General features: G+C 27.9%; 4 protein-coding genes across 5 annotated transcripts; 2 read left to right on the top strand and 2 right to left on the bottom strand.

Moving 5' to 3' along the window:
* Positions 1 to 1,325: 1,325 nt before the first annotated feature.
* On the bottom strand, positions 1,326 to 9,765 carry LOC113376013. The gene is made up of 14 exons (XM_026615945.1): positions 9,503 to 9,765; positions 9,318 to 9,429; positions 7,269 to 7,666; positions 7,083 to 7,195; positions 5,633 to 5,759; positions 5,436 to 5,553; positions 5,239 to 5,361; positions 4,932 to 5,173; positions 4,589 to 4,834; positions 3,916 to 4,071; positions 3,647 to 3,849; positions 1,878 to 2,035; positions 1,687 to 1,754; positions 1,326 to 1,607 (listed from the first exon to the last, which is right to left on the bottom strand). The coding sequence occupies exons 1-14, from the start codon at positions 9,665 to 9,667 to the stop codon at positions 1,326 to 1,328; spliced, it is 2,511 nt and encodes an 836-aa protein (XP_026471730.1). The 5' UTR covers positions 9,668 to 9,765.
* A 436-nt stretch (positions 9,766 to 10,201) lies between these two features.
* On the top strand, positions 10,202 to 14,095 carry LOC113377642 (zinc finger protein OZF-like). 2 transcript variants are annotated; one of them, XM_026618023.1, is made up of 4 exons: positions 10,202 to 10,392; positions 11,361 to 12,423; positions 12,508 to 12,769; positions 13,429 to 14,095. In XM_026618023.1, the coding sequence occupies exons 1-3, from the start codon at positions 10,255 to 10,257 to the stop codon at positions 12,762 to 12,764; spliced, it is 1,458 nt and encodes a 485-aa protein (XP_026473808.1). In that variant the 5' UTR covers positions 10,202 to 10,254; the 3' UTR covers positions 12,765 to 12,769; positions 13,429 to 14,095. The 2 variants fall into 2 exon arrangements, with proteins under 2 accessions (XP_026473808.1, XP_026473807.1); XM_026618022.1 differs by having other exon boundaries at positions 11,361 to 12,769.
* Positions 14,096 to 15,477: 1,382 nt separating this feature from the next.
* LOC113377676 lies at positions 15,478 to 17,878 on the bottom strand. The gene is made up of 2 exons (XM_026618069.1): positions 17,622 to 17,878; positions 15,478 to 17,371 (listed from the first exon to the last, which is right to left on the bottom strand). The coding sequence occupies exon 2, from the start codon at positions 17,239 to 17,241 to the stop codon at positions 15,658 to 15,660; it is 1,584 nt and encodes a 527-aa protein (XP_026473854.1). The 5' UTR covers positions 17,242 to 17,371; positions 17,622 to 17,878; the 3' UTR covers positions 15,478 to 15,657.
* Positions 17,879 to 20,836: 2,958 nt separating this feature from the next.
* Positions 20,837 to 24,666, top strand: LOC113377876 (Hermansky-Pudlak syndrome 5 protein homolog). Its single transcript, XM_026618319.1, has 5 exons — positions 20,837 to 21,084; positions 21,306 to 21,416; positions 21,506 to 21,751; positions 22,041 to 22,187; positions 22,440 to 24,666. The coding sequence occupies exons 1-5, from the start codon at positions 20,986 to 20,988 to the stop codon at positions 24,561 to 24,563; spliced, it is 2,727 nt and encodes a 908-aa protein (XP_026474104.1). The 5' UTR covers positions 20,837 to 20,985; the 3' UTR covers positions 24,564 to 24,666.
* Positions 24,667 to 24,961: the final 295 nt, after the last annotated feature.

Below are 24,961 nucleotides of genomic sequence, written 5' to 3'. Positions count from 1 at the left end.
AATTATTTCCACGTTGCATTCTCTTTTTGATACTGCCTTTATATGTAATTTATGAACCAGATATTGAAAGAACTACCAGCAGAAGAATCTGAAGATATTAACTAATTTTATTTCCAAATATTTATTATTATGGTTCCAACAACAATCTGTCTTCTGAACTTTCTTTCAATAATTATCTATTATATTACAATTTTAATGTTAGGCTAATGTTTCATTAGATTTGTAGAGTGCAAATTTTTTACAGCAATGAGCCGAATCCTGCATCCGAAACATGTGAAACTAAATGTAAATATATATATATATATATATATATATATATATATATAATATAATATAATGTAATAAAGTTAACTTTAATTATTAGCTAGATGAGTATTTTAACCTAATGATTTCAATATTATGAAACGACAAATGAATTTTGTTGAATCAATAACTGTTCACCATGTTTTCAAAGCATTGACAAACCAGTTGATGTTCCAGTTATTTGATTTGAAGAACAGTTGATTAGAGCCAGAGAAAAATGGTAGCAAAAAACTGTTCATTGATTCAAAGCACTAATGTTGTGCAACTCTCAAATTAGCAATTAGTAGTTAGTAGAGAGTATAACAAGTAGTAATTATTAACTTCAGATCATACTAAAATATTACGGCCCTACGATAAGTCGTTTAATTTTAAAAATTGGTCAAACTTTGCAAAAATTAGTATCGTAATTAACTGTTGAAAAAAAAAATTTAAGCCGATTTTTATGGAACTTTTTTTGGCGATATATATCATGGTCTTATAGATCTTACTGAAATATTACGGCCTTGTGACAAGTGGTATAATTTTAAAAATTCATCAAAGTTTGAGAAAATAAGTAGTTTTTCTGACGTTTGTTAAAATTTAAATTAGACGATTTACTTGGCATAACTTAATGGTCTTAATGAACATGACAACATGTCCTATGAAAACTGGTTCAATTATAAAAATTGTTGATTTTTGAAAATTTGCTTTTAGAAAAAAAATTTCAATGATTTGTAATAAATCCACTCGGAATACTTTTAATCACTCATAAATTAATTAATTTTTTATAAATTAAGTCAATTATTTACACATATCGGGAAGTTCATGCAACTTGTTCCAAGGCAAAATACCAATACCAACTTGTTATATATAATTTTGCCATTAAAATTGTTAAGAGCAATATTTCTTATATCATTACTATTCATTTTGCTTTTAATTTTAATGGTGTAATAGAAACAAGTGAAAAAAAATCTATAAAAATTTGTATTAAAAAACAGGGAATTTAACAAACAATAAAAAATAGTTTTTTAAGGATATCATTATTACAGCTTTCTTTTAGTGGATATTGTAGCAATTAAATCCCTCATCTGTTGTAGCTCTCTTAGCTCATCACTTATGTTCATAATATGCTTTTCCTTTTCAATTAATTGTTGTTCTAAATCATTCCTGCTCTGCTGCAATTCTTGTATTTCTTTAGACATTTCATTCACTTGTTTTTGACTATGAACAAGCGCATTTTCACTGGTTTCAAGCTTATTTCTACAATCTTTATATTTTCTTTCATACGTTTCAAGCATGGAACACATCTCCTTGTTATCATTTTCCTACATTAAAGTAATCGAACATTATTAAATACGATCAACAAAAGGAATATCAGAACTCTAAAACTTGGAAATATCTTACCAATTTTAATTTTTCTTCAATAATTTGTTTGTTTAGTAACTTCAAATTTTCTAGTTCTGTCGCACAAGCTAAAAAAAAAGTAAACAAACATAAACACATAGTTTGTTTGCCAAATTCAAATTACTTGGTTCTGTCGAACAAAGTACACAAAAAAAATTACAAACATATCATTGTCTGTATAATTTACTCACATTGTAACTTCATTTCTGTACGCTCTAATTGTCCTTTAAGATCCTTTTCAATTTTTGACAATTTCTCTTTCTCAAGTTTCAATTGATTGTTACTATTATTTAAAAGTTTTTCCATATCACATAGTTTTTTGGTAGATACTTTTTTCTCATTCACCAATCTGTAAATCAGATCATAATGCAAAAAACATGTCTGAATTAAATCATTTTTATAAACTTCACAAAAGAGAAGATTGTTTTCCCAAAAAAAAAATCGATTTGTTTTCTCGACGCTTCAAATAATTTTGAATCAAATGAGACCAAATTTGTGAAAAGTATGTATGTGTGTATGTGAGCCAATTCTTGACCTTTCCTCAACGTTTTCCCAACAACGTTCATAGTAAAATAACATACTGAAATATTATAGGCCTACGATAAGCAGTAGGTAGTAAGCTAATGCTTACAGTCAACGTCGACACTTAAATTCATTTTGAATACCCGAACTGGATGAAATAAAATGTGTTAAACAAATTAATTTGACTCATATAATTACAGATATTATAAGTATGTTTGAAGACATCAATTGAAAATAACATTGATTATTTCTCAACGAAAACGAAAATTTTATTTTCAAAATAAGCATTTAAACATTTTATCTAAATACCTGTATCTCATTTCTTATTGATACTAGAGTTTATACAAAAACTGACATTTCAGAAAACCCGGTTTTTGAATTCTAAGTTCTTCAGAAAACCGGTATTAACCAGTTTAGAATTTTATATAGAAAAAAAAAAATTTGCCCAAATTTCTGCAAGTCAAACAAAAAAAAATATGAATAAAAAATTTGAGTGGTAACAGCAGTTTTTGACTCGAAAAACTGTTTATTAATTTTATTGCTAGTAAATTTTTTATTCAAATTATTAGAATAGGAAAATAATAGTTAATAGACCAGAATTAAAAAAGTTTAGAAACATTTATTCGTTAATGTATAATGTTTACATATAAGGATGCAAATTATATTATGATATTGAATTGAGTTATTTAGAGGGCCAAATAAAAAAATAATACAAATTCAAAATTGAAAAAAAAAATGTATTAATAAAATCAAAAGATGCACTTGTTAGATACCTATTAGGGTTTGTCGGTTTTCAACAATCGGTTTTGAAAAGCGGCTTTTTGACGAAAATTATGAAATTCGAAAACTGCTTTTTAGTGAAAAAATCGGTTTTTTCTGTATAAATGGAAAATGACAAATATACTAGATGGAAGCAACCGTTTTGATAATTATAATCATATCGGTTCGATAAAATTTTGAATCATATCAGTCTGTTATAGTTCCCAGAAAGTTTCTGTGTTATCTTTTGTCTAATGTATATATTAATTTAGATTATTATATCAATGTATATATTAATTTAGATCAATGTGACTTCTTGTTAAAGGAGTGAAATGCTATCTTCAAACTTTAAAAAAAGAGTTTTTAGACCTGGAAGCCAAAAGCAAAAGTACAAAATTTGAAATAAATTAATTAAAATTGTTCGGAATAGAATAAACTTGGGGTTTTGTTTAACTGTTTTTAAAACTAAAATTGACATTAACAAGTATGTATCAATATGTATCTAATTTTTTTTATTTAATAAAAAGTTCAGTTTTTTATTTAAAAATGTATTATTTTTATTTATTCAAACCATTTTGTTTTTGAAAACCAACAAACCCAAATGTATACATATTGGGAAGTTAATGCAACCTGCCTTTAGGGAAAATGCTATTGACAACTAGTTATAACTGATACTTACTTCTCATGACTTCGTTGAATAGTGTACAGCATTCCATGCAAGCGTTCAAGTTCCTTAGACATTAAGGCAATTCTGTGATTCATGCTCGTTATTTGATGACTAGCTGATTCCAAACTGTTTTGGGCGCTTCTCTCGGCATGTGACATTGCAGCTAACTTATACTCATAAAGTTCCATTACTTCAGAAGTTACAACATTTGACAACTGGTGTTGAATTGTTATTAAATTAAATTATATTATAGATATTTTAAAATTTTATACAAAATTAACCTGATTATGAGTAGCAGCTTCTTCAAATTTTCCAAGAAGCTTATCGAGTCGCCCTTGTTGTACAACACTTAATACAGGTATACTAACATCAGATAAGTTTTGACATGCGTTATTTGAATTATTTGCTGTAACTATAGGTCCTAAGTCACACATAATCTAAAAAGCATATCAATACAACTTGTGCTATAAAATTACAATGACCAAAGGGTATACAAAATTGGCTCCATAAGAATTCAATATACCAGTTTACAATTTCCTACTTCATCATTTTAACGAGAAATCAGTGAAAGGTTTTAAATCGCTAACCAAAAAACAGTCCAAAATAGCCGTATCAGTAGAAAATACAAAACAACAAAATATTTTTACTTTGGCATTATAAATATGCGCTCACAATTCAAATTATTTAACAATCGTTATTGTAAATAATATATAGTCCAGTCCTGTTGTGAGTGGAAAAAACCTCGCAAATTTTTTTTTGGTATCTTTTACAGGTCCTATAGAGTTGATTTTGAACAAGAAAAGAGCCACTTTTACATATTTTGATTATATCAGTCAAATGACAAGGTACAGAAGTGAAAATTAGTATATCAAATGTACAAATTATTTAAATGCCAGGGTGAAGCCGATTTTGTATGTCAGGGAGTACTTATTCTTTATAGCTAATAAATTTTACCTTAGCAACATCGGACACTGGAAATTCAAATTCTCGGTACTGTATCAACTTCATAACTTGTTCACGTAATGAAGATGAACCTGTATATAAAGCACGTGCTATTACAGATTGTATAGGAGGTTTTCGCAGCAATTGTATCAGATATAAAGCCCATTGTTTATGATTCAAAAGCGCCAGTTGTGCAACCAGAGTTAAACAATGAATATACATGCTTGTATATTCAGGAGAACTTGAGTTCAAATTTGGCTAAAACAACACATTAATCAAAAGTAATATTACTATTATTGTTATTTATTCATTTAAATATTATTTTATTATTAATTTTTCAAAATAGTTGTATTACATTTTCTTCGTCATCATCCATAATAGTAGAAAAGATTGAATCAATCCAAGCCTCTTTTACATAGTCCAGAACTTTTACAACCAATGTTTGTCTTTTGGCCATGGCTAATAATAGTTGTAGCATAGATGTTATATGGTCTGGAGTATCTGTTAGTAAGTTTTGGCCTTGCATTGACAAAACAAGACAAGTAAATCCCTGTGAAAGTTGTTGCAATATCACAGGTGATACTACATCCTCAGTTTCTTTAAAATAAATTGGTATTTGTTAAAAAGTTAAACATTTTTTCATTTAAAAACAAGTAGGTTACCTGTGCATTGCTGTGCTATTGTTCTCAATAAATGTAATGCCTGTGAACTAGCCGGTTTTCGATCAACCCACCTTATTGCTAAATCGACAAGCCTAGGATGAAAAGAAGATAAAGCAGGCAATTCTGCAAAAAAAAAAACATATTTTGATTTCACTAGTGGACTTAAATACTTGTAGAAATGTTAAAATAATACTAACCCAGTACCAGTAAATTATAAAGAAACTCAAACAGAAGAGCAATACATTTAGGATCAACTGATGTATTAAAATCACCCTCTCCATTTGTGTCCATTGAATGAGTGGCATTTTCTGCAACCTCAATACACATTTCTCTTCAGCATTATTATACAAACTAATTTATTTAATTCATTATATCATTAAAAAACAAAACTCACAATAAGAATTTTATTAACGTCATGGGCAAAGCTAGGATATTCTGTAAAAATTTTGTGTGTGCTTGAATATTTTACCATATCAACAAAAAAATCTACTAGATGTTGAAGCATGCTTCTATGCTGACCTCTGCAAAAAAAAAAAAATAGCGGACATGATAAGTATGAATTAATATTTATTTAAAACAGTTTAAGTGACAATTTAAAATAAATTCTTAGTATCAACAATTGATCAATATTATGAAATGTCTCGATCAGTAAGCAACTATCACAAAAATTATGCAGGTCCACAAACTAAAAAAAAGTTGTCTGTATTGAATGTGCGAAATATGTTTTCCACCTTACAGTGAACCCGATTTTATAGTCAAAATAGGGGATCCAACTGCAAAAAACAGAGGAAATTAAAAATTATGACAAAATCTCCGATCCTGGTCGTCCTTTCTTCAAATGATCTGAAAAACGGATTTCAGATGCTTTTTTCATGTTTATAGAGTTTTTTTTTTTTTTTTGTAGGATCTGCAAATATATTATTACCTATTGTCAATTGGAAATATGATTGCAGATTGCTGGCGTTTTCTACAAAAATAAACTCTATAAAGAAACAGTAGGCATTGCAGAAATACATTGCACAGGTCAATTAAGATACGAACAAGAAACGACAGGAATGATAAGATGTGAATCATCTTGCAGGAGAATTACTATTGGAATTGGAATTGGAAACTTTGTAGCTTTTTTTTATTTTTTTTTTCGTTTTTAATGCCATATGATCTAATTATCTACACTTATTGAATGAGGACTCATGCAACCAAATCTGATCCTTCCATATTCTCTAAAACTGAATTCTGACATACAATTAGATACAGCAAAAACAATATAAATAATAAAAAATAAAAATAAACATACAATAAAATATGAACAATCAAAACCAAAAATATAAAATTCTTCTGACACACCCGAAATGAACAAAAATGTTTAAAAGACACAGACAATTATTTTGACTGCACATTCATGGTCAGAGACACATAGATAACACAATTTTTATAATTTCATTTTCCTTTGAGGAGATACAAATGAAAATCTAATTTAGTTAAAAGTACATGAAAGTAATAATCAATAACTATTGATAATTATTATTTATTAAATTAATATATATAGCACACAAGTTAAAGTTTTAATATTTGACAGAGATAAATTATTAATTAAAAAAAAAATTAATAAAACTAGTACCTTAAAAATTCCCCTACACTTTCGAAAGCAACTTCAATAAATCGAAAAATATCTGTTTTTGATGTATATAGATAAATTATTGATTAAACAAAAAAAATTAATAAAACTAGTACCTTAAAAATTCCTCTACACTTTCGAAAGCAACTTCAATGAATCCAAAAAGATCTGTTTTTGATGTATAGATATAAATTATTGATTAAACAAAAAAAATTAATAAAACTAGTACCTTAAAAATTCCTCTACACTTTCGAAAGCAACTTCAATGAATCCAAAAAGATCTGTTTTTGATGTATCTCCAGTCATGCCTTCTAAAATTATAACCATTTTCCAAAGCTGAACCTGAGAAATGATAATAAAGCGTTATATTTTTAGTATTGATGAAGCTGCTAATTTGAAAACTGTATAACTGTACCCGCATTGCATTACTGCTCGATTGTAATTTTACTAATGAATCGATAAAGACTTTCGTATCAACAAGTCTTGTCAAGATGTATGTTGATGGTAAGTTTTTGTAACAAATATTAACCAATACAGATAATGACAAACTGGCTAATTGTTCATTTTTACTTCTGACCCATTCTAGTAACTGATTCATTAATACAGCTAAATGTGGTTCTTGCCAAGTAATTTTTATGCCATACGTCAATTCTTGCATCAATGACAAAATGCGAACTTTTTTATCTTCAAGAACAACGCCCAAAAGTAGCTTTGATAAGACAGGTACAAATCTGTATGTATGAATTAATGCCAGTCGAGCATCAGAATTATTACAAGCACGTTCTAAAACACTAATGGTGCACCAAACCAGTCCTGCAAATTAAAATTAAATTAACAGATAATTAAATATTTACTTAGACTTCCATTCTAAAAATTTGGACTTTATTTATTAAAATTATTTGATATGTATCTAATAATTATCAAGTAACATTATGGCGTTTCATGAAGAAGAAATAAAATTACTAAAATCAGTGAAGGTCCGCCTGCATACACATACTCATTCCAATGCATCAATAATCAAAATAAAAATCTATAATTTTTTACTCCTTTTATTTTATGTTATGCCTTAGAAAGCTTCTTATTTTACAAATAATAAAAGATATTTTATGAAAAGAAGTGTTGAGCTATGGGTAGCCTTCAAAATCCGGTTTTAGCTAATCTGAGATGTTATAAAATCTGAAAAATCACGTTAAAAATTTATAAATTTCCAAACCATCTATCTATCAGGTTATGAATGAGTTGTTTCATACGTTATTATCATGTAGCTAGACTAAATAACTATGTTTTTACTTTATAAATTTCTTTACTTTATTTATTTTATGTTTTGTTTTTTAAATAATGTTAGTTTGATTTTTTGTGAGTGTTTTTCCTGGTGTAATACTGTTTATTGAATTAAAAAAAAACTGAATTATGACATACATACCATGTCAAAACATATAAATAAATAGATTATTTATTGTTCTTTTAATAGACGACTGGCTGCAATCTAGCATTTCAAGAATATGTCTCAACGTCAAACAAAAAAATCTGAATCTTATATATATATTGAAGTATGTGAATTTGGTGTTGATATATATTTTGATGAGTTATTTTGATTCGGGCTGTAACACCAATTAAAAAAAACTAAAACAGTTGTAGGAAAGCTTTATTTCAGTATTTAGACATCAATAACTCTGTACATACTAGAATGTAACAAAAACATGTCAAAAATCATATAGTTTCAAATGTTCCAATTATTAATAGCTTGGTTTATTACTGTGTAATAGTGTAGTGTATTTTTGTGTAAGTAACTTTCTTTGTTCCACTGAATGACAGTCTCGACGAAGACCAAAACGTATGATAAATAAAGCTTTAAGTTATTTTGATTCGAGCTGTGACACCAAATAAAAAAAACTAAAGCAGTTGTAAAAAACCTTTATTTATCATACGTTTCGGTCTTCGTCAAGAATAGATAAAAAAGAAAAAAGAATATATATATATATATATATATATATATATACATGTACATGTACATATATATGTATGTATATATGTATATGTGTATGTATATATATTATTATATATATATATATATATATATATAAATATATATTTCTTTTTTATTTATTTAATATCTATAGTTTCTATTACCTTTTCTAACTTTTATATTCTGTTTGTTGTTAAGTGTTGCTGTTCTGTTAATTTTTCTCTTATATTTATAGTTTCTATACTAATCCACATATTTTATAATTACCTAGTTATATTAAGTTTTATACTGTTTTTAGATCCACTGATCATGATATTAAATTGAATGTCGAAAGGTTTGGAATTAAAGATTATTTTATAAATCTTTGCCTTTTCTTTGATGTATTGCCCTCAAGAACTCACTCATATATTTCAACATCAAAATTAACTACTAAATTATTATATATATATATATATATATATATATATATATATATATTTATATATAAGTTTACATTACCTCCGGTTGACGAATCAAAACTATTCATCAATTCATATAAATTTACATAAAACTCTGATGTTACTGCATTATGAGGATCAAAAATGCTTATTTCTATATCTGATACAATATGCTGCAAATTAGATATGGGGCTGCATTAAATAAGTATTAAATATTTGAATAAAAGCAATTTAAAATAAAATTACCGCTAGATATTTATTAATTTCAATGGACCTCAATTCAGACTTATTTCGCAAGTATTCCTTGACAGCAAAATTAAAAGCTTTCATCGTTTTGAAATTTTCAGTTGATCCATTCAGTTTACTGCTCATAAGCAAGGAATGAGTTGTAGCGCTTGAAAAATCGTCCATAATTTTAATTTTACTTGGAAATATTAAAATATAAATAAATAAGACTGTAAATGCACATTAACTATAATAAAATACGGACACACGAAACGATTAAAACATTTTTAGGTAAACAAAAACAATTTCAGTTGAAGAACGATAATTACATAGTGACGTTAGTAAGCTAGAGCATAGATATGATATAGAAGAGTAGTATAGAGCATAGACCATAAATGAATAAATATAAAGATGGGAAAAAGTTCTCATATGACTTGAACATAGCTGGAGGTGACAAATTGACGTTTGACAATTTGACGGCCTTACAAACGTTAAACCAAAACATTTAACAATTTCATAATAACATAAATAATTTAAAATAAAAATGATAACACGTACATTTAGATTTTCTGTAGTTTATTTTAAGTTTTCAATTTGGATGTGCCAAACAGTATCAACGACTGATTTCTGTAGACTTCTGAATTGTTTATAAAACGCAATTCGTTTTATTTTGTTACAAATCATACCTTTCAATCTTAGTTTAATCAATTTTCGGCTGTGCTAGAATAGTTTAACTAATAATCTTCTTCTTAATGTAAGTTTTTTCAATCATAATGAAGGAGGTTATGAATATAACAAGTCGCCAAGATATTGTTTGCAGAGCTTGTGAAGAGACTGTAAATCTTGAACCAATATATGATGGTTACCATAATTCATTGGCAATGAAATTTAAATTTTGTGTAAATGTGCAGGTATAATAATAAGTTCGAGTAATAAAATTCTTATTTGTGAATTGCTCACTATTAAAGTAACACAAATCTAACATAGCGAATATTCTGAGTGTGCATTTTTTAATATAGTCACCAATCTTTAGATTCTCGAGAAAACATTTAAGTGTCATCTTCAGAATTACTTATTACAAAAGTAATAAGCCTCTCTGAATTTTTAGTGTTACTTTCAGTAATCTAGATCTAGTACTCAGCTAGAATAGGATATAATTTGATTACCTGTGTCTTTTATAACTTTGAAGTCATGTGGTTTTTCTGTGAATTCTTTACATTTTCCTTTTTTGTAATCAATTTAAAGGCTAACATTATTTCAATGACACAGATACACTATGAGTGACCTATTACGAGACTATTATATTTATATTGTGCTATTAGTATGATACTGTATAAATATAATCTGTATTCATTTTAATGGTGCTAAGTATTATCAATACTAAACTACAAGAGATTGCAGATACTTATATCATAAGTAAATGAAGTATATAAGTAAATTCAACCAAAACTAGTCTTCTATCTTTTTTTTTTTCAAAATAATTAATATAGTCATTTGACAAAAATACAAAATTTTAATATTTATTCATTATTAATTAAATGAAATAAAACTAGTATTATTTTAATTATTATGTTTTTGTGGATCTTATTCCTCTTTGCAAATAAATGTGTGTAAATTTAGTCATCATTGTCAATAAAAGTAATTTGATGTGTTGAGACTAGATATTTTTTTTTATAAATACAGATGAAAGAATATATGTTGTTTTAAAAGTTGACACATTGGTGTTCACTTATTACTAACAATAATTAATACCTTGCTAAATTTGATATAGTTTATCAAATATTTTATTTGATAAACTATATCAAATGCGGAATGCGGAATGATTTTTATTATGAATAAATTGTACTAACTGTACACTCATAGATTTTTACCATTTTAGGTAGATGAAGGTGATGGACTGCCACAAAATTTATGTAAGCAATGCATAAATGTTTTGGATATGTTTTTTGAATTCAAACAAAGATGTGAAAAAATAGATACCAAACTAAGACAAATTGCTTTGACCTTAAATGTTCAATCACCACAACAAGCAGAAAATAATGTCGACAGACAAGCTGACCCTTGTGTTACAAAATATGAAGCATATTGCTTTGATGATCTTGTTTTAGATATCGTAGATCCACTATATAAGAATGAAGAACTTCCAGTGAAAGAGGTTTGTGTATATGATAAAAATAATTATACAAACGTTGTTCAAACTGAAGAAGTACCAATTAATGCTGAATCCAATTCTGAGGATAGTGATAATGATTATAAACAAAAGTCAAATGTTACATCGAAACAAAAACAGCAAAAAATTTATCCTTGTACAGCATGCAATGAGCAATTCCATACATATACTGAATGGATTAACCATAGAAAAAGCCATGGTCTATTGAAATATGTTTGTAACATTTGTCAAAGAGCTTTCGCGAAGAAAGCTTATTTAGATAAGCATCAAAAAACCCATAAAGATATTACAGAATTACAGAAGTTTGAATGTGAATGTTGTTCAAAGAGGTATACAAGCAAAGGCAATTTAGAAAGACATATGCGTTGCCACACTGATGACAAACGCCATGTATGTGATGTGTGTGGCAAGCGCTTCATTCAATCAACAACATTGAGAAGTCATCAGTTAACTCATTTAGATATTAAGAATCATGCCTGTAAAGATTGTGATAAAAAATTTAAGTCAAAACAGTATTTGTTACAGCACAGAGAGAAAATGCATAATAAGTATTTTATTCAAAAACCTTTTTGTTGCAACATATGTTCCAGCAAATTTATAAGTGAAAGAAAACTAAAATGGCATCTCAGCAATCACAAGTCATGTGATGGTATTATACCAAACAAAGTTATAAAAAAACGCCAACCACGGCAAATTTGTTGTATTTGTACATTTTGTGGAAAGACTTTCAAACAGCGTGCTCAATTGCGAATTCACCAAAGAGTTCATACTGGTGAATTGCCATTTGAGTGCAAACTATGCCATAAGAAATTTAGGTTTCAGGCAAGTTTTAAATTTCATGAATACAGTCACACAGGTGAGCGGCCATTTAGCTGCAATTTGTGCCCTAAAACATTCAGGCAACCCACACATTTGCGAAATCATCAAAAGGTTCATACAGGGGCAAAACCGCATACATGTACTTATTGCCCGAAAAGTTTTGCATCCAAATCGAATTTGAAAGTTCATATTAGAATTCATACTGGTGAACGACCTTATGTCTGTAATGATTGTGGACGAGCTTTTCTAGATTCTAATGGACTAAAAAAGCATGCTAAGAGACATGTAGAGTGAATAAGGTATGTTTAAAATCATTTAATAAATAATTTTTGATGAAGAATACTTTTCTGAATAAAACGTAATCAAAAGATAAGTAAACATTTTTTGAATGAATATTTTGTTGGAGTAAAATGAAAATCAATAAGTAATGAGGGTGACAAACAAAAGATCAATATATCCTAATGTTTTGGAGCATTTGGAAAACTGTGATATTAAGAAACCTCTAAAAACTTACACATCTTATATATGAACATTAAAATTAATGAAACTTCATTGTAATTGATGTAAGATACTGCCATATTGCAAGTAATTATTCTGCTATATGTATTATTTTATTATTATATCATTTTTTAATATTTAGATATTAGAATTATTTGAAAGTTTATTTTGTATTACTTTTTTTTTTTAAATGAAATATCCAAAATCAATATTTTGTTGTCACTACTTCTTATATGTTTTAGAACTAACTTTATAACTAAGACACACTTAAATATGGCCATATAGTAAATCTTGCAACAAAAAATATAGAAATCATAAGAATTGAATAAGGAAGTATTAATAAAAGTTAATGTAAAAAACACCTGGTGAAATTCTATAATTATATTAGAGTCAGTAGGGATAATGTTTTACCTGTGTTTTTAAATTAGTTTAAATAATGTATGTTTTTCTTTTATTTCAGATCAACAACAATTTGTGCAATAATAAAATAATAAGGAGCAGATTACATACAATTAATGAAAACAAGCATTATATACATTGTACTAGACACAATTAAAATATTTAATATGAATTATGGTGTTCAATATCTCAAATTGATGATATGTTTCCTAATTTACATACTTTGATTAGGGAGCTACCAAAGATGTAGGGCTAATACACATAATTGCATAATCTTTGTGAAATGAAAAATATCAGAGTCAAACAACATATTCAATGTTTGGAATTAAAAACATATTATAAAATTATCCTTTGGATAACAAGGAGATTGCACAATCAGAGTTTAGAAAGTTACTAATTACTTAATTATTAATTAAGTACAGAAACAATATGAAAAAGATAAGAAATATCTAATGAATGCGAAACATTTATGAAAAAATTGAATGAAAGCCACTTGTGCAGGCATATATGTGGCTAGAAGTTGTGGTGCATCCTAATTTGAATGGTCATGGACAGGTTTTTGAAATAGATACATGAAATTTTAAAAATCCCTCACAATATGTGTCTTCTTTAAAGAAAACTTCACAGATTGTTTTAAATAAATATTTGATTCACTAATAATTCACCCCTCTCAAATATGTGATTAAATATCATAACACATATTTAAGTATCTTAATTGAATTATAATATACAGGGATTACATACTATTTAAAGCTATGTAAAATTTATTTATTATAATAAAATATAGTAATATCATATTGTATTTCATTTTCCATTATGAATTAGATGTGACGTGATATGATATGATATCAATTAGAATATTCTTGATACTTTTGTCAGATTTTTTTTTATTATTTTTAGTAAATTTCTATTATAATAGCTTTTTATATGCAAGCGTGCACGTATGTGCTTTTGGCATCAACCAAGTTGGCTATGCTTATACCTTATATTTTAAATATTTGCCTCTCAATAGTTAATTCTTATGCATTAACTGAGAAGCATTGAACAGTGGTCAGAGTGACTTCTAGAGAATACCTATTTGAATTGATATTTTCCTTGTTAAATGAACCCTGGAAGAAGTGGACAGATTTCAATGAGAAACCTTATTAAAAAAAAAAAAATTGCTTTTTTTCTGTGAAATTTTCATTACATTCTATATATATCATTCTTTTGTGTTAATAACTCACTAATATGAAATAAAATAGTTATAAAAATAATAAAATAAAGCAAATATGTTTTGCTTCATGTTATATTATTTGCCTTCAACATCAAATGGTCTATTATAGAATAAATGTTTAATAAATAAAACATGTCATGTAACGTATTTCATTATATTGTATCAGAAATGAAAAAATACAATTTATATAATTTACAATCATTTATTATATTTTGAATTATTAAAATTATAAAAATCTTAAGTTTATAAAATAAATATGTAAATCTATAAAACATATATCATGTTTTATAAAAATCTGTTTCTGGATGTTTTATTGATATAATCCTTGTAGATTTCTTAAATAATATATAAATATATATTGTAATTATTTATATCACCGCTTGTTAATATCACATTTAATTTTTTTGATTATTTTATATCAGTAGAGATTTCGCTAAATTAAATTTCAGTAGAAATTTCGCTAAATTAAATTAAAAACATGTTATGTTTTTTTATATTTCATTCACCAGATAAAAATTAAATGTGGAATAATTGAGATTGCGTAATTTTCACATCAGCAATTATTAAAATATTTTGATTCTTCCTAGATTTGTAGAAATTAGTGCAATATTGATCCGACTACTCTTTACTAAGCAAACTTTATGCAATTTAAAATATCTTTTATCAAGTTCATTGCTTCACTTCATGAAATACACTGCTATCAAATCTCAAAGCATTCAAATTCATGTAATATATACCTAACTATTTTCGCTATTCTATTATTACTAGAAATAATATCAATAAATCCAAAAACTGATGCAAAAACAGTAATACTCATATTACGAGTAGAATTTTGTGTTAAATTGTATATCATTTAACATAAGTCCAGGTAATAGGAATTAAAGAATTTACATGTATATTCTGTACTACTGGTATGTAGGTGTCCAAACAGTTTTTGGATTTATTAATGTTAATCTTAAATAATGTATTTAAAGTTATTTTTTCAAATCAGAAAGATTTGCAATTCTCATATGATTGTACACTATTTAAGTATTATAAATTTATTTGTATAGAAATATTATTATTTATTGAATTTTATGAAGTTTGCAATTCACTAGGTAGAGCACCGAATGGGATTGTGGACCAGTCAATATTATCATCAACCTCTTTCCAGATAACATCCGGATTGTCATCTTTATTATTTTCAGTACCATTCACAGTCACTGTTTGCTCAGCATTATCAATCTGCAGAGCCTTTTCATGTTCTAATCGAAATTTTATGACATCATCAGCAGTGTATATCGATCTTTCGGTATTGTCAAGATTCGATAACTTATCATAATCAATATCACATTCTTGATTTACTAAATTCTGTAGCCTGTCTATAGTACTAATGGTTTCTGAGGGAACTTTTTCCTTCATCAGATTTAATAAAATTTTCCAGTATTTTCCACTTGGAACCCCAGAATTATTCATTAAAGTATATTTCAATGCATCTATGTCCAAAAAGAATTTATCTAATGGAAGTTCTGGTCTGAACATAATAGGTGAAGTTTTTTCCGGCAAAGCGGCACTTGCCTCAATTATTGCCCTCTTTACTGTTGGTGGATGGTAATAATGCGTCTGTGTAATATTTTGTACAGATTTGCACATTACGAGGCCATTTAAGATATATTCAAGCCATGTACATGCTAAGATTTCTTTATTAGACTTAGATAAACAGGACATATCCATTAATTTTTTGACCAAACACGACAAAGCATTTGTAACATGTAAGTGATCCAGAAGTGGCATCCACAACTTTACATATTCTTTATATGAACCATTCTCATTCGGTAAAATATTTCTACTCAAAAAATGGTTACAGTTTAATAGACTATCCACATAGACTTCAGCATATTTATCGTAGCCTTTGAAATCCTTTATAAGTTGATTTATTCTTTTAACCACAATGAATAATAGTGATTTCAAAAAACAACGTTCGGAATCATATGTTTCAGGGCTCATTAATAAACTATCAACATCTGTCGCCAAGTCTTCCTTCAAACTTGGTATATTAATGTCACAGATTCGTTTAAATTTATATTCAACAATGTACATTATAACATTATCATATATCCTCAAGATTCTGTCCAAATATTTTTTGAAATTGTCTTCTTCTGGTACACATGTGCTTTCTTTAATGATATAATCAACCATATCTTCATTTTCTAATTTCCAATACATCTCATAAAGCCATTTTAATGCATATTGTGAGGCCTCTCTAAGTAAAGTTAAAGACGTTAATTCTGCACTATGAGCGCCTTCATGGCGTATACTAACAATCCAATCTGGAATTTGTAAATTTTGGGCAGTGTGATACAATGTATTATATTTCGTTGAATCGGTTATTAGGTTTAGCCACCGTATTATTGCCATAGAGTACATTATTTGTTTTATTCTATTATTATTCACATTATTAGTGTCAGGATTCTCATCATACAAAATTGCTTCAAGAATTTCCATTGTCCCTTGTATTCCACCAGACAAATGTGATGTTCTAACTTTCCACATTTTCATATAATTCAAACCTTCCAATCGATTTACATATTCCGTTGAGAACACTAATCTAAAAACATGTCTCCATTCGGCACTTGAATACCATGGATTTACTTGTAGAACTAAATTATTAGATGCCATTGTAAAAGTTCATTAAGAAAGAATCTTAAATACGCACAATGAAATCTTATTTTATTAACCCAACTGCTTTGGAACTCTCTTTGGAGATATTAGTCGTATAAATTATGCAGCTGTATGAATCACTGCTTGTCTAAAAACAAAAATTTTATTACAACAAATGGTGATATAAAATAATACAAAATCACAAATGTTGCACATTTAATTTTTATACAGTAAATGTAAAACAGTAAAATCAGAGAACATATATCTAAATTTCCAATAATATAAAATAAATAAATATCAAATCAGATAATATTTTAATAAGCGGTGATATAAATAATTAAAACAGTTCATCAATAAATCATCTAGAAACAGATTATAATAAAACATATATTTCTAACCTGCGAATCGGTATATTTGCGGTTTTAAAAACACTATAATAAAGAATGTTTAAAAACAGAAAATGCAGAAGCCAGATTTAATTAAACGTTCAAATGCATTAAAACATTTTACAGTCAATTATCAAGTGTGATAGATTCGATTAATAATATTGAACAGCCTAATAAACAGGGTCTATTCTAATTTGTATCAAAACACAACCGGCGTTCATTGCAATCATTATTATTATGCAGTTTAGGGCGTGTCCATATTGTCTAGGGGCGTGTCTAGCTTTAGGCGCACCTTTAGTGCTAATGAGCCCATAGATAAATAAGCAATGTGCAAATGTTTTATGTTAATGTTGGTTACTTAATAGCAATAAGAAGCGTCATTGTTATTTTTGTGTTGGCAAACTATGATTTATTTGTTCGTGTGTGTCTATTTATTTAGTTATTTATGTATTTATTTTTTTATAAAGTATTCATTAAGAATTGCTTGCAAATGAGGTTCGACATTATGAATACACAATAAACATTTTCAAACTCAGCTATCGGATATAAATTCTACATCCATAGATAAAAGAAGAGTCTGCATCGAACATTGGCAGATTAGACAAATCTTCTGAATAGATTCTAATTAGAAGTAGAAAGTTCTAGTTCTATAAGAAATAAAGTATAATCCATAGATAAATAAGCATAATGAGCATAATGGTATAAGCATACTTTTCTTTTATCTATGGGTACAGGCCATAGATAAATAAACATGGTAATAAACACAGGCTTCTACTAGAAAGTCAAAACAGTCAAAACAGCAATCTTCCAGCTACTCAAAATTGGATCCACACATTAGACGTTTCTGAATGTATTTGGAAGAAATAAATGAAACAAATTGCTAGGAATATCAATATTTGATTGATTAATAGAGTTAAGAATGACAACAAACGATGCAACGAACTAACGCTATAATGTTAAAAATTCACTAAATTTTACTAAATATTTTTATAGTAATAAGTTAAAATAGACTAGAAGTTATTTTAGTAGTTTATGTGTCATCTATGTATATTTATACCAGCAGTGTGTTTATATTTCTATTTGATTATATATCTATTATAATATATTATAATTTGGTATATTTGTGTTAATGTATTTTTACAGAATATATCACTATTTCCTTATTTTTGCATAATATGTTTGTAATACAAAATGTAGGTTCAAATAACTGATTATTGAAATTAATTTTTTTATTTAAAATTTTACTCCATCAATTTGAATGAATGAACATATGCAGACGACACAGGCATAATGGCAACACATGAAGATCCCATAATCATATCAAAAATGCTCCAGGATCATCTTGACGTGATACAAAAATGGTTAAGCTTGTGGAGAATAGAAGTTAACAGCAGCAAGTCAAAACACATCACTTTCACTCTTTGCAAAGGGACATGTCCTGCAGTAAGACTTAATGACGAAGTTATAGACCAAGCAGATACAGTCAAATATCTAGGTTTACACCTGGATAAGAGACTAACCTGGAAAGAACACATTAAGAAAAAGAGAAAGCAGCTTGAAGAAACCAGAAGAAGATATCATTGGCTCCTTGGACGAAAATCAAAACTTGACACTCATAATAAAATTTACCTCTATAAAGCCATCATCAAACCAATTTGGACATACGGCATACAGCTATGGGGATCAACTACCAACTCAAACGCTTTAATAATTCAAAGATTTCAAAACAAGTTATTGAAAGAAATTTTGAAAGCACCAAAGTATGTTCCAAATTGGTTAATTCACAAAGACTCAGGCACTAGCACAGTTAAGGATGAAATAATCGCTTACTCACACAAATATAGAAATCGCCTAGCTGATCACCCAAACTTGCTCGCGAGAAAACTTCAAATCAACTCTACCAGGGCCCGATTAAAAAGAAAATTTCTTCTGCACTAATCATCAATAGATAAGACCATTCGACAAATCACTGGCAATGGTCAGATGATTTGTATTTTGCCAACGCCTTCAGTTTCATGTCAAATATTTTACTTGTTGTCCGTTTCAGGACAGTTGTAAAAATTATTAAAATAAAAAAAAAAAAAAAAAAAAAAAATTTGAATGAATTATGAGCTCGTGGCGAGATGCGAAAACAGCGCTAACGCGCTGGACCCTTTTCTTGGCTCTCTGGACTTAAAAATCAAGAGAGACAAACGGCTATATGAATATATTTTAATCAAATCTTGTCTAGGAATATTAAATATGTTAACATGCCAACATTGTCTACTAACATTCAGACAATCGACGGTCACTTGTTACAAACGAGATGTCATTGAATGCGATTTGGAGAATAGGAGAATAATATATATGGGCTTTCCATACAAAATCGGTCTTGCCCTGCTATTTAAATTATTTATACATTATACTATAACCCATTTCAAGAAAATTTGATATACCAGTTTAGAATTTTCTAACCAATTACTTGCGCTTTTGAGATGTTATTGAAAAATGAGAAAATGCCCCCTTTTTCCAAATTTGATAGCAGAAAGTGTGTTTGACAAATTTTGACGTTCCGTCGACTTGTTTTCGAACGGCTGTAAAAATTTCAAAAACTAAAAAACTATTCAATAAAACTCGATAAGGACCCGCGTTTTACAATTTTTTGTGACGATCGGCCGAGCCGTCTCTTTATTTAGCAAATAAATAAATAAATATAATTAGCTGGGAAGCGCAATATTTTGACCAAAAATTCTGAACCAATTTTGAAAATTTACAAACCCGTAGATAAAAGAAGAGTATACAAAGTACAAACCTTTTGCAAGTTATAAGAAGGGAATTGTGCTGATCAGTTTTTGGTCAATTTGGCCGAGCAGTAGTAAATGATGTTTTTTTTACAATTATTTATGATAATAGAGTTCATGGTATTGAAGATCGTCATAAAATATTATTGGCCTACAAGAAGTTGATCCTTACAAAAATTGTCTTTGCCTTAATACTAAACGCCACTTACCCTTAGTGCATGTGAATTTGTATTTTTTTTAGTCATCTACGTTTAGTCTCTGACTCTCTGACTGACTGACTGACTGACTCTTCTTTATCTATGTTCTTATCTATGGCCTCTGTGATGATTGACAAACATGTGCCAGAGCCCTAACCTTATTCAAGCAATTTGTTACTATCTTCACATCGGTTTTTTAAAATGACAAGAGAGTTAAAAAACTGCAATATTTAATTTGACATTTCGTTATCACTCCATCGCGTCATGTAGAGAGATCGAGTTAATAGTGGACCAAGGGCCTCGAACGATTAGTAGATTTCAGAATCAATAAGTGCCATTACGTAGGAAATTAACCACTTTTCATTAATTCAAACGATGTTTTAATAAAGAAGAACCAAGATGAATGTACCAAAGTCGGATGTCAAGTATTTACTAGCCGAGTTCTCTGAATTGAATTTCCAGATTAATAATATATTGAAATCTACTAGTCGAATAAAGGTAATATCATAATTTACTGGCATTAACATTCTTTCTGTTTCTAATTCGTAATACAGTAATGTGAATAGTTTGCATAATTATTGTTTAATTATAAATTCTAGATGTTTGTAATCTTAATAAACAAAAAACTATGTATGTGTATAGTTTACTTCTTATATATAGTGCATGTGAATAAAAAGCAGTGAGATTTGGTGAATATTTTTCATTATTGCATATTTCAGTATACTTGTTTTGATGTCTCGCAACAATTTATAATATTTGGTTCTACAAGTGGGGGTTTATATGTATTCAATAGAAGTCCATGCCGCTTTCTTCAGTTAATTCCTAATCAGGTATTAAAAATTTCAATTATTTTAATATAATATTTTTGTTTGAATCCAATCAATTTGATAATGAAGATCTTTTTTATTTAATTTACCAGACTGGTCCTGTAACACATTTGTCTATATCACATAATGAAGATTGGATTGCATTTAGCTCTAAAAATGGTTTAGTTTATGTTGTTAGAAGGCGCTCCAGTATTTTACCAGTAATACCAGAAACCCAAATTTCTTACGAGCATGAAGGAAATGGTATAACTAGTTTGAAATGGGATTTTCAAAATACGCAATTGTTTATCGGGGATGATACCGGAAGGGTTTCTGTTCTGAATTTACATTACATTATTGTGAGTATTATTATCACAATACTTGGTTTTAATAAATTAAGTGGTGTTTTTTTTTAAATGCATATATATATATATATATATATATATATATATATATATTGATTCTTGAATGTTATATTTGCACTCAATCATTGAAATAAAAGATCAATAAATTTATTGTTTTTTTTATTTCGATGATTGGCTGCTAATATAACATTCAACAATGTCTCAACGTTGAACAAAAAAATTTAAATCTTATATATGTACATATCAATATGTAGAATTGTAATTCTGTATAATTATATTTCAGGGTAAAAAGATTTTGCATTCAACAAGTTTCTTATTACTGGAATTAAAAAGTCCAATTGTTCAATTAGATACATCAGAAGAACTGTTACTAGTGTCTAGTATTACAAAAACAGTTTTATGTAATACTCAAAGACAAATATTCCAGCAGGTAAGCATTACACACGTAATTAAAACTATGAATATGATTTAAGCTTTCAATTTGAACATTTTAAAATCAGTAATTTCTATTTTCTGTGATTTGAATTAGTTACCATTTGGAATAATATACTTAATATAGCAAACCAACTTTACATTATATATTATTCTTATTGGAATTATTTTATAATTTATTGCTTAATAATTTCTGCATTAGATGCGAGGTATTTAATTTTTTGCTATACTCATAGTTGATGTTCTACAGGTTGGATTGCGTGCTCGCTATGGAAAATTTGGTGCTTGTTTTATGAGTTCTAAAGCTTTAGGTAGCATTTATTGTGCAAGGCCTGGTCATAGGTTATGGGAAGTCGACTTGAATGGCAATGTAATATGTACTCATAAATTCAGAGATCTGTCTGTTTCGCCAATGAGAGTAGTTAATGCTGTAGTAGATAATTCAAATAGTTCAATTGATGCTGTTCCTACCGACACTCGAAAACAAAACAAAAATTTTAATAAGCTATTTGCAATCAGTAACAAATTAATTTTAACATATTCATCAGATATAATTCAAATCATAAACCCATCTAGTTGTGAAATCACATTGAGGACTGAAGACTATTCGAATATCGCAAGCTGCAGGATTTTAAATAATATATTATATGTTTTTACCAAAAATGGTTCTGTTCATGAAATTCATCTTATGACAATTGAGGAGTTGATAGTAAAATGCTACTACTTGCAACACTATTGTCTTTCTTCTAGCTTATCACATGAACATGAGCAGTATTTAATTCAGCGTATTAAACAAGAAGCTTCAATATCAAAAATACACTCCTTTGAAAATTATCATTTTAAATCTAATATGACTTCAATATTACGTAAATTACTTAATTATGATTTTCAAGATTTATTTAAAGATGATACATTAGATGATGAAATCCTTTTCAAAAGAGACAGGCGAAAACAGGTGAAACAGGAAGAAGAATTGAACAAGAATGACTTCAATTTAAATAAGGATACCATAATAAATTTAGAAAATAATATTTATGAAAATGATATGAAGACAAAAATTGTGATGGAAAAAGCTTTACCAGATATTGAAACAAATATGGCATCCAATGAAGAAAATATGACTGAGGTTGAAACTACTGTTGGGAATGATTCAGTTATCATTATCACTGAAGTTCAGGAAGAACAAATTGATGATATGAATAAGAATATTGAGATTCAAGAGATTAAAGAGAAATTTGATACAATTCTTACTGTAAATGTTCAAACTAATATTATACAAACTGAGAATGAAATCGAAAATACTCCAATTTTACAAGAGGATGAAGTGATGAAGATAAATGAACCATTACTTGATGATTTTGCTGGTCAAGGTCAATTTTTAAGTAGTGTAGCACTTGCGAACAGGGATATAAATGAAGAAACAAATGATAAAATAGAAAAATGTGTTACAAATAACATTGAAAAAGACAATAAAGAAGATGGATTAGATAATGATTTGGAATTTATCCATTTAGGTGAAGAACTGAATGAAATGCGAGTTGATTTTGGTCCTGAATCAAATATACCTGATTCTTCAGTCATGAAATTGTTGCATTCTGTAATTAAAGAAACACGTGAAAGACAATGCACAGTACCTGAAAAATTACCTATTTTAACTGAGTATGACTCTTTTGGTATTGTGAATATCTTCAAGAATCTTCACAATTATATCTTACAGGAAGAAGGTGGTCAGTATGAACAAATTGATTATGAATGTAGCAAATTATTTTTACAGTTTGTTACATTGCGCCTTGATATGTTAGATTCCATAGAAAATTTTAAAGATCATTTAATACATTGCGTTGTAACAGTGGAATCGAATCGAAGTAAAACATGTGTCTGTGGATATCCAATGCCTCACCAAATACTAAGACCCCTTTTCTATGGGCTATGTAAGAAAGTTTACAACTTACTTTCTGATGATTTGAACAAACGTGTTGATTTATGTGGAAAAATTCCATACTTATGGCATTTGATAATTGATAATGAGAAAGATCCTTCTGTCAATATTTTATCACTAATTATGCAGTTGGATTATCAGAAGGGCTTTGATGCGTTATCAAAATCATTTAGTGAAGAGGATTACATGAATGTGATAGATTATAAAATCACTTTAAATTCCAAGCGGTGTTTGCTGTGTTTTTCAAAGCTCGAGTATGATCTTTTTACAGATGAATTAACTTCATACAATATCTCATGGAATTATGTCGGAAACTGTATGTATCGTGCTTTTGGTGGAACTAAAACACTGAATATGTTAATAAGTAAGTCTAATGAGATTCCTAAAGGTTCCATAGATCTGGAATTTTATCATTTTTTAATGCTCAACCCATAATTTTAACTGTATATGACTGATATAAATAATTTTAATCATTTATATGATATATGCATGTTGGACAAATACATATTTTAAATTTTCTGGGACTCAATGTGTTCAAAAAAACCAAATATATATATATTGTAATCGTTATAAATATCTATCTACCTTTTATGTTATTTTGTAATTTTGTTAAATTTTATAATGAAATGTTTAAAAAGTAAGACGAATAAAGAGATTTGCAGTAATATAGTAATTTCTATTATAGAATAAATACAATATTTTTGCTTAATGCTTCTGGGAATGTGATAAATTATGTAAAATGTTTAAAAACTTGATCATTTTTGTGAGCTTTATAATTATTGATTTAATTATTACTTAAATTTATAATATTTAAAACACAATATGTGCACTGT

The sequence above is a fragment of the Ctenocephalides felis genome, unplaced genomic scaffold (assembly GCF_003426905.1).
Source record: "Ctenocephalides felis isolate EL2017-DRISC unplaced genomic scaffold, ASM342690v1 CF-g0.4_SCAFFOLD_01886, whole genome shotgun sequence".
Taxonomy (NCBI): domain Eukaryota; kingdom Metazoa; phylum Arthropoda; class Insecta; order Siphonaptera; family Pulicidae; genus Ctenocephalides; species Ctenocephalides felis.
This window is presented reverse-complemented; position numbering and strand designations above follow the sequence as displayed.

Bases quoted from the DNA above. Each gene is read 5' to 3' on its own strand.
- LOC113377642 (XM_026618022.1), top strand. From the start codon at position 10,255: ATGAAGGAGGTTATGAATATAACAAGTCGCCAAGATATTGTTTGCAGA. The intron at 10,393-11,360 runs GTATAATAATAA...TTACCATTTTAG, and splicing joins AATTTTGTGTAAATGTGCAG to GTAGATGAAGGTGATGGACT.
- LOC113376013 (XM_026615945.1), bottom strand. From the start codon at position 9,667: ATGGACGATTTTTCAAGCGCTACAACTCATTCCTTGCTTATGAGCAGT. The intron at 7,667-9,317 runs GTAATGTAAACT...TTTAATTTGCAG, and splicing joins TTTTGATTCGTCAACCGGAG to GACTGGTTTGGTGCACCATT. The intron at 4,072-4,588 runs GTAAAATTTATT...TATGCTTTTTAG, and splicing joins CAGTGTCCGATGTTGCTAAG to ATTATGTGTGACTTAGGACC.
- LOC113377676 (XM_026618069.1), bottom strand. From the start codon at position 17,241: ATGGCATCTAATAATTTAGTTCTACAAGTAAATCCATGGTATTCAAGT.
- LOC113377876 (XM_026618319.1), top strand. From the start codon at position 20,986: ATGAATGTACCAAAGTCGGATGTCAAGTATTTACTAGCCGAGTTCTCT. The intron at 21,752-22,040 runs GTGAGTATTATT...ATTATATTTCAG, and splicing joins TGAATTTACATTACATTATT to GGTAAAAAGATTTTGCATTC. The intron at 22,188-22,439 runs GTAAGCATTACA...GATGTTCTACAG, and splicing joins AAAGACAAATATTCCAGCAG to GTTGGATTGCGTGCTCGCTA.